This window comes from Cynara cardunculus (assembly GCF_001531365.2).
Source record: "Cynara cardunculus var. scolymus isolate 2C chromosome LG 3, CcrdV1, whole genome shotgun sequence".
Classification (NCBI taxonomy): domain Eukaryota; kingdom Viridiplantae; phylum Streptophyta; class Magnoliopsida; order Asterales; family Asteraceae; genus Cynara; species Cynara cardunculus.
Window position 1 is genome coordinate 4,382,436 of NC_037530.1, and position 10,285 is coordinate 4,392,720.

At 32.0% G+C, this 10,285-nt stretch overlaps 1 protein-coding gene across 2 annotated transcripts in view; it reads left to right on the forward strand.

Annotated features, from left to right (window-relative positions):
• Positions 1-3,350: 3,350 nt before the first annotated feature.
• LOC112509426 overlaps positions 3,351-10,285 on the forward strand; it is a 7,857-nt gene continuing 922 nt past the window's right edge. The window contains exons 1-9 of one of the 2 annotated variants that reach the window (XR_003068830.1): positions 3,351-3,575; positions 5,085-5,136; positions 5,491-5,564; positions 6,538-6,639; positions 7,032-7,172; positions 7,687-7,738; positions 8,401-8,474; positions 9,527-9,616; positions 10,123-10,285. Coding sequence is in view for 1 of the 2 variants with exons in the window: in XM_025114381.1 (XP_024970149.1) it covers positions 3,451-3,575; positions 5,085-5,136; positions 5,491-5,564; positions 6,538-6,639; positions 7,032-7,172; positions 7,687-7,738; positions 8,401-8,474; positions 9,527-9,616 (710 nt within the window). In the remaining variant the exon portion in view is untranslated. The remainder of the gene's footprint in view (positions 3,576-5,084; positions 5,137-5,490; positions 5,565-6,537; positions 6,640-7,031; positions 7,173-7,686; positions 7,739-8,400; positions 8,475-9,526; positions 9,617-10,122) is intronic. The other variant, XM_025114381.1, reaches the window with a different exon arrangement.

Here is a 10,285-nt window from a genome sequence, read left to right on the forward strand (position 1 = left end):
GGTACTCGTGCAATACCTTGAGACACATCTCGATTTCAATGTTTCATTTTATTCTTTATATATGTCGATATAATACAATTTTATATAGTTTTGAGAAAGCGATAATTCTTTTATTTTTGAATAAGATATAAATTTGAAAATATCAATAAATTTTTTAAAAAATATTATCAATATTAATATCAAATTAACTATTTAAAAGTTTTAATTATTTATATTTTTTTAATTCAAAATTTTTATTATAACTTAATTTAACGTAACGAAGTAATTTAATTTAGGTTTAATAATATAATTTTTAATAAAGATAATCATTAAGTATTCTGTTAGATTTCAACTATTAACCTAATTATATTTAAAATGAGATGTTTATCTTGTATTTGATTATGTTTATCTGCAGTTAGTTACACAAATTCGAAGATAAAGCCTTAATAAGTTGTACTTACGCACAATTTACTTGTAATCTTGAATTTTAAGTAATATGCATTAATAAACATTACTTCGTGCATAAAAAATGGTTTTTAATGATTTTTTGTCAAATGCTTTATAATATAGTATGTATGTCTGTGTGTGTGTGTATATATATATATATATATATATATATAGAGAGAGAGAGAGAGAGAGAGAAGCAATCAAATGCAAATCACCCATATTTGTACAGATCGTGCAAACTACCCTTATCCGTCAATTTCATTATTTAATCTTATAAAAAAAATCATGAAATTGTTTAATCTTATGAAATTATTTCATATAATACTTTTTTTATGAAGTTGTTTCATATATGGTTATGAAAGTATTTCATATAATACTTATGAAATTGTTTCATATAATACTTATGAAATTGTTTCATATAATACTTATGAAATTTTAATGAAATTGTTTCATGTATATCTCTAAAATTAATATAATGAAGATGATAATATCCATGATTAACATCATTCACAATAAAAATGATTAATCAATCTCTCATAATTACAAAAAAATGAACATAATGGAAAATTATGATTGGTTGAATGAGATTTGTACGATTTATACAAATAACGTGATTTGCAAAATAAACTTTCTCTATTCCTTTCTTGATCATAATACAAAAGGGGAGTACAAAATATATGTTTTACAGATGACATAATTACCTCTAATAATAACCCTATACAAAGCTATGACAAAAATATATATGCAAATTACACCAAGAAAAAAAGGAAACAAAATAATTAATTTAAGCCAAATCTCAACATTCTTCCTCAAGTTGGAGCATGGAGATATCGAATGTCAAGCTTGCCAACAAGGAACCGAAAAAGAGCAGCTCCTAAGGCTTTGGTAAACAAGTTTGCGACCTGCTGCTCCGATGAAATTGGACGGAGAATGATTTATTTCGACATGCGTTGTGCGCTAATGGAATACGGTATTATTTGCTATGTGTTAGACCGTTTGGTTGTCACAAAACAATGGATTAGGACCAAGTTGTGTGGCTTCGATATCTTTGAGTCAGCATCAAAGCCATAGAACCTTACTAACAGGCATTGCCATGGTGCGATACTCAGCTTCAGCGAATGAGCGTGAGACAACATATCGTTTATTTGTTCTCCAAGACACCCGTGCACCACATAAAGTGATGACGTACCTCGTGAAAGATGATTTTAAATAAAAAATGACCACATTGTCCTTCGTTTAATTGAAACTAACTAAAAAATTAACTGTTAATAATTGGAGGAACTAAAACCAAGATATTTTGGAAACGTGAGAGACAAATACAGAATAAATAAATGTTAGAGACAATTTTTATTTCAAGTGACAAAAGTGAGGGAGCAAATCTCACTACAACAAAATTGGGTTTATAGGACCCCCTCAATCTCTAAGTGTCTCAATAGACCGTTTTATAGAACTTAATTTATAGGACCAAAGTATAAAGTGTCATATCTAAAGGTGTTGTAATAAGTTTATATGACGTTTTTTGGCGTCTTAACAAATTTTTTAGGACATTTCTAATATAAAGTGTCGCATTAACAACTTTATAGAACACTTTTGAGAAAGTGTCCTATAAACTCTATTTTTTATATGACATTTGTTTTTATATGACAGTTTTTCAAATAGTGTCCTATAAAGTTGCTAACGGGACGCTTTATATTAAACATGTTCTAAAAAATCTATTACGACATCAAAAAACGTCATATAAACTTATTACAACGCCTTTAGATAAGACACTTTGTTTTTTTGGTCCTATAAACTAAGTCTTATAAAGAAGTCTATTAGGACAATTAGAAATTGAGAGTGTCATATAAACCCGATTTTGTTATAGTGTCTAAAATTTACTCTAGAAAAGAGAATGAAACATTTATGGATATGAGAAGAACTTCACGAAACATTTATTCATGTTTAAATGCAAATTGAATTACAGAAAAAATATATCAGAAAAAATGCATTTCATATGGATCACGTTATATTAGGTTTTTATGATAATATAATTATCAATAAAAATCGAGTTATTTAATCGTTGTCTTTAATATTTATTATTTTTTAAGGATACTAGAAAGGTACGTGCGCAATACATTTAGATACATCTCGATTTTAATGTTCTATTTTATTTTTTGTCTCTGTCGATGTTATAATACGATTTTATATGTTGTTAAGAAAGCAATAATGATTTTATTTTTGAATAAAATATAAATCTGAATATATCATAAGAATTTGAAAAAAAAATATCAATGTTAATATCAAATCAACTATTTAAAGTTAAATTTTTTATGTAATTTCCTTAATTTTTTTATTATAATTTAATTTAAGTTTAATAATGAAATACTTTATTTTTGGTTTAATAATATAACATTTTATAAATATAATAATTAAGTATTCTGTTAAAACTCAATGATTGTATTAATTATATTTTAGATTTTTTATATTTAAAATGAAATGTTTATCATGTATTTGATTATGTTTATCTGCAGTTGGTTATACGAATTCAGATATGGAGCTTTAATAAGTTGTACTATGCACAATATACTTGTAATTTTGAGATTTAAATAATATGCATTAATAAACAGTACTTTATGCATAAAAAATGGTTTTTAAGAATTTTTGTCATAATGAAACAATAAAAACCAAAAACGAACATGAAAACCGACCTTCATCAAATCTCTCCATCCCCCTATCTCTTGATGACTCTTTATCATATGTTGTTTTTAAAGTCCTTTAACATTAACGAGATGACTCAGATGAGAGACCATTTGCTAAACTTTTGGTTAAAAATAGCAAAGTTAAAATACTAATGGACTAAATTTGTATGTTATTACTTAGTAGAGGGGCTGTTTTTGTAATTATATCAGTTGAAAGTCTCCCATTTGGCGCCGTATCAGGTACTACAAACGTGGACGCTCGGCTTCCTCACAAAAAGAACAAAAAAGAATCCAATTTCTCTCCTACTCCTTCTCGCTCACGAAACACAGAGATATCGGAGCAATAATGGGGGCGGAGGTGGGAGTAGCAGTGAGGACGTTGTTAAGCGTACTTGGATGTCTCATGGTGGCGGTTCTTGTTTACACAATCGCCACTGACGGCCGCCCTTTTCGTATTGAGCTACTCACCAGGTAAATTAGATGCTTAAATTACAGAAATGTGTGTCGAAATTGATGGTAGATATTGTTTGTTTGTTTTTCTTTTAGCTTGTGGTGGTAATGGACACACTTTTGTAACATTAGTTTATTAAATGATGCTGCGATCACGGCAAACGTAGTGATTTGATATGAAAAACTGGTTGGGATTCTGTTATGATTTTACCACAGTAGTTACTTTTTATTTGTAGTTTCAGGGCTGAATGTAGTCCGGCGAATTTTCTCGAAAGTTTTCAAGGTCATGTTAGTTTAACATATAAAGACTAGTCAACAGCGGGAATGAGTTGTTCTTTATTCCTCTGTTGATTTCTGAATATATGAGTTGTTTGGATCTTTGTAGAATTTTGCATCATGTGTCAAAAGAGGTAGACTTGTAAATCTCCTTGGTTTTAGGTTACAGATTTTTTGGCTAAAAGAAAGATGATTTTATTAATCCAAAATCTTCAAAATGATTGAGGATGAAATAACAGGAAACTTGAATTAAGAAATGAAGATCATGCCAGTTGTGCATCAATTGACTGGGAAAATCTGATTCCAAACCAGAACAATTGTACAGACTGCACTAAAATCAAACAGAAGTCTAGTAGGATTCAAGCAAGCATTGCCAGCACCCAAGGTTGTTGCAGCTATTAATTGAAAGAATCTTGAATTGAGCCACATGACCCTAGATGAGAGCATCCATGCTCTTTCTCTTTTTTAGCACTTTCCTACTTATTTTTTCTGTATCAGCTTATGTGACTCGTATGGCTTCACGTAGTGGCTCAGGCCCACTAGAATCCACTTTAACAGAGAGTTTAAATGAGTTTCATCAACCATAACTCACTTGTGATGTCCTCAAAGTTACATATATTCCTCAGCTTTGCGAATTATGGAGATGTAATTTATTTCTCTAGGTATATAATGAAGGGAGTATGTTGGATTCTAGGACTTGGTGTGGGATGATTTGTCATTCATATACCCGAATGGAGTGTGAACTTCACCTGCATTAGTGTGGATGTTCAGCCAACTTCCTCTTAGAAAATTGGGTGGTATGAGGCATATAATTTGTGTTCTGTTTGTGTTGTGATGGTGGTGAGGGGGAGTGTTCATCTAGTTACATGACATATGATAATGCAAATTTAATTTATTTTCTCTATTTCGTTTTTTCATCTTTCAGTGGATATGCACATTTAATAAGAGCTTGATTGGTACATTATAGATATCGATTAGTGATAGAAGTTTCAGTCCTAGGCTCCCTTGTTAATGACCTTCAAGAATTATGTTGCTTTCTAGCTTTTACTTTTTAGTGCTGTTGTTGATAATCTGAACAAGAACGACAAAGCTAGACTTTTCCGCATGTATAAGTAAGAAAGAAAAGAATCATAATGGTATTTTTTTGGGTTTACTTTTATTTTGTTTCAGGATTTAAGTTATTTATTAATGGCTCCTCTTAATGCGAAAGAAACGTTTTCCTTTTTGATGATTTTGATGTTAAATTTGTTGCAGGTGGATGGTTGCATTACTGATTGATTTCTACATACATATTGCTATTATAGGGGTATGAATGTTTATTTCAGTTAAAAGGGTACATTGTTGTTTGTTTGCCATTTTGACTTTGGCACGTAACTACCTTGACTAAAAGATGCACGTAGTTAAGCAAGTCATATTCCTATTTTATATGTCTCTCACTAACTCGTTACTGTTACCTTTTCACTTTTGAGCCACAGTTGACCTGACCTTTAATACTTCTCGTAGTGCATATTCTATCTACTAAAATTCAAGTGCATTACTAATATTCAAGTGCATTCAGGAGGATAGAGCAGACTACTGTTTGTTAGAATGTATGCGTTCCCTTTTTAATTTTTGAATGATCAACTGGACTCATATGTGTTTGTATGTTGGTAATCTTTAGGCTTGGGTTGTCTACAAGGAATCAAGTTGGATCATGGCAACTGTTTGGGTCATTTTGTTAATTTGCTTAGGAAGGTAATCTTCTTGTTTATTAGCAGTATGACATGTTTACAATGATTGTTTTATTCACCCCAGGACAATGGGGTTTTCTTGGGTTAATCCATGATTTAAAGGGTTCTATTCTCGTAATAGATTACTGTGATTATGCTTGTAACATCCACTTTTATGATGAATTATTTAAACCTGTAGAAACTCAAGGACATATTATTGTATTAGAATTTGTTCTGGAATTCTAAATGTGCATATGATTTCTTGTTTAGAACACTAGATCTCAAAATGGTTGGTTCTTTTTACAATTAACTTGAGAGGGCTTGTTTCAGCACATATGATCTTCAAGTTTTGTAAGAACTCTTAATTACATGTAGAATTAATGTGAACCAAATAGAGATCTCATGCTTTAAGTTCTATTTTATATGAAAGTTAAGTTTCTTATAAGACTATCTATTAGGCCATTTCCCACTTCTATCTCACATACATAGCTTTACCTCTTGGCAAGTAGACTGGTAATTTTCATGGTTTGAAATACATAAACTTCTGGTAATAGTAAGATTTCTAGCATTTCACAACAACCCAACTGCTATACCAATTTGAACTATATGCGGAAAAATCAAATTTGGCTTCCCTTTACTATAATCATCTACTGGTTTCTTTTTAGTATTTTCTCTCTCCAACTTTCTCAATGAAAGCTTGTCTTGATAGATGGTTCTCAACTTATTACATTCACTGCAAATAGCATCTCATGGGTTTAAATATGATTTTGGAGGCAATAAACCTGAAAAATATCGAACCTCTTTCTCCAGCTTAACAGTTTAGTGATTCACTCGTGGTGGTACGTCAGTAATTGGTTTGTGAACAATGATATATATAGGCCAGCATGGATTTGTTACTTATTTTAAGACTACTTTCCAATAATTCGATATGAAATTTAGTCGCCATATTATATTGTATCACTAAAGTTACATTTTTTTCCTTTTTTACTTTGCTACAGTGTCACTACCTGCGGATACATCGTTATGCAGTTCTACAAGTTGACACCTGAAGAATCTTCAAAAGATCCTTTGTACTTCGTGTTGGCTAGACACCAGAAAAGGTAAGAAGAGAGGATGTTGGACTTCCCCTCCAAATATATATGTAGCAATCTAGCGAGTACTTGCTCTGTTGTCCATTTTGATTTTAGAAGTGTATGCATGGTTCTTCTCGAAGACTTTGCATTGATGTTTCCAAGAACATATAGTTATGTTCTTTCTCCATGCCTTCATTCTCAATTAATAAGATAATCATCCTTTACTTTCTTTTTGGTATTACCTTCTATGATATCCGATCCTCAAAAAGTATCATTTTTGTGAGAGAGGACATGGCAAAAGATAAATATGTATGACTAATCTTTTCTCTTTGTTTTTTTTTAATCATTCATTGCATGTATCATGTAAAACATTATGTTGAGTTATTTATCACTTAATTTTTTTTATACATTTGGCTTAGAGATGCCACGGAGCACAGGAAGGGACCTTCTGTTGTAACTGCAAGAGTAATCTTTGCTGTACTAGGCTGCTTGATGCTGGGAGCTTTGCTTTACACGCTTATTGTTGATGGATCTCCATTCCGTGCTGAATTATACACACCGTAAGTTTTCATTCTGTTTTATCTTTTGAAAAAGTAAAGTAGAAGGACATTCCTCAACTGTAATGTATGTGAAGTTAGGGATCCTTCATGGAGAAGTACGATTCAGAACATGAACAAGCAATATCAATGTGAAATTAGTTTCTCCTACATTCTATCATCTATAAATCTTGATGTGTTAGGAACCAAAAATAAATCTACAACTTGGGTTTTTTTGTTGGTCTCTCACCCTGTGCTCTCAGTGGGAACTGAAAAACCAAAGGTCGGTCATGTGGATCTCTGTAATTACTGGACTTATTAAGCCACTCTTGATATAGAACTGGGAGCACCGTTCTCTCTCACCAAATTTGTTATTCCCTTTTCCTAAGAGATCCCCACTTGAGAAGCAAGTTCGGTTAAATAATGTTTGGCTATATGGTTGATTGACAAGAGTCCACGCGTTCATCTGTCTTTTCAATCTTTACGTATAGTTCTCTTTCATATGAAATGTAAAATTGATACTAATAATTGCTCGCAGGTGGATGATAGCAACATTAATTGACTTCTATATCAACGTTGTGGCTTTAGCGGTATGTCTCCATTCATGATATTGAGTTGATCAATTTTTCCGCCATAAGATAACTTTTGCCTTGTTATAATATAGTCAATAAGCTAATTCTTTCATTAGTTTCTTTTTGGTTTTTTCACTTATGAGCATATTTTTCATAGATTGATTGTTGCATTTTGGCATAGACTCTTAAGCTGGATGTACTGTTAATAATATTAGTGTCTTCGTTATATGAGCGTTAAGTAGGGTTGTTTATTTCCTTATGCCTGTTTATTGGCCCACAAACCCACCATATGTACATTATTCAGGGCATATATCATATGACACCTTAATTTTATCACATTGAAAGCCCCAAACAGTATGCTAATGATCAAGATGATTATGCATCTTGGTCTTATCCTTTTCTTCATCAGATGGTCACAATTGAATATGAAACTGGTTGAGTTATACTCTAAGATCTTCCAATATAGAGTTTAGTTCAGATAACAACATTCACTTTTTATCATGCAATTGACCTGACATAATTCATGTTTTGCTACTCTGATTTTAGGGCTATGATGGATCTCAACCTAGATCGAAAATTATACATTCACATACAACATGTTGCAGTTTGCATCTTTAAATGAAATGCATCTTTTTCCTCCTCTCTTCATAATAATAAGGAATCCACTGTTGCTTTTTCAGGTCTGGATAGCATATAAGGAATCAAGTTGGATGAGTGCTTTCTTGTGGATACCTCTTATTGTGTGTTCTGGGAGGTAAGTATTTATCCAAACTAAGTCACCATCTTCTCGTTAATCCCATGAGTGTAGGACGTAATCATGTAAAAGTTATTTCCGGTTTGTCCGTTAGTTAACTTCCAGTAGTGTATATAATTTGCTTCCTTTCTCCAGTCTCCATTTTGTGGTCTCGCCTCCATTGTGCCTCGCATCAAGTAAATATGGCCCACAACATGTTTATTTCTTCTAGCCTAGCTTACTCCATACTAATTACTTTCTCTAAATGACATTCTCTGGAGGTTTTATATGGGCAATGGTAACAAAGTTGGATATGAAGGTGTGGTAAAATGGTTCTTATTTTTGACTGTAGGCCTATGTGATGCTTCATACTAATGTTATTATGACTTTATGCAAAGATAGAGCCAACCATAACAAAATCTAAAAGATCAACCTTTTATGTTATGAAGAAGCTAGAACAACTAGGGGGTTAATGTCTTCTGTTATAGTTCAGACGCTCTAACTAAATTTGCTTCCTGTGAATTATGATTAACTTGCATCATCATGATGCAAAGTTCTTTTTCATGTAAATGAAAGAACTTTGTGTATTGACAACTGTAGATAAAGAAGGAAGGGGAATTTCCACCTCAAAGACTTCATGTTGACTTTAGACTAATGTCACAACTATTTATCGATTGATCCACGATTGCATATATCTGAGTTTCATACACTCCCGCATTGCCATTCATTTGCACACTTCTTGGATCAACAATTGATTTGCTTTCATGTTTTTGCACAACCTCCTAATAATGACCAGTTGGAGGTCATTATTGCTTTTCGCGATTGGTATTTAATGATTTTCTGATATTTAAGTAAGCAACTCTTTCTTCATGCCATAAATACAAGTTATACAATAACTAAAAGTTATAAAACAAGCCTTAGAAAAAGAATGGTATCTAATCTGTTTTCATATGGGACTGAACTATGTGCAATCAGTAATCTTTTTCAATGTTATACTCTTTAGAATAAATGCATTTGAACATAATGCAGCACATATACTGAACCTCTGATGTTTATATTCAACTCTTTCTCAGCATTGCAACCTGTGTATACATACTGCGACAACTATTCTTTCTCTCTCCCGATCAGCCTGTTTCCCTTATACTCTTCAGCAACAATCACAGGCAAGTCTGGTAAAGAACTTGGTTAATTTTGATAGCCTTACATGTAAAAGTATGATGCATGTGGTGATCACCTCTTTATTTATGCATATATCGATGAACTGATGTTATGTATCAGTTGACAACCCTGTAGAACCCACTGATGCACTTATATGTTATTGTCCAAGTTGTCAATGTATCCAGGTGAGGGATCCTGGCTTATTCCATATAGCCATTAAGCCATAAAAAGACACGGCTGTATGGCTGAGTGAATAAGCTGCCCAGACCAATAAAGTAAATTAACAACCCCTTAGACTACTAGTCTTTATGTTTAAAATGCAAGAATAGAGACAGAATCTTGAAGATCAAAACCAATCCATTTGTAAATGGGGTATTTGCTTGATCACAAAATATCTGGAATCAGTATGCTGGTGGCAATTCTTTTATTATACTTTGTAACAGTTCATTTTCTTGAATCAAATTGTGTGTTAAAGATTTATGCTCAAGAGTTGTTTTGTTGTTCATTTTAGGCTCATTAAACAGGCATAAAAGAATCATTTGGCCAACATGACAGTACAAAGGGTTAGCTGAGCAATAACTGATTTGTGTTTACTTGTCATTTTTATGGATATCAAAAACTTAAATAAGCTTATATGCATTATGCATAATCTGTAGTGTACACCAACCTTGTAT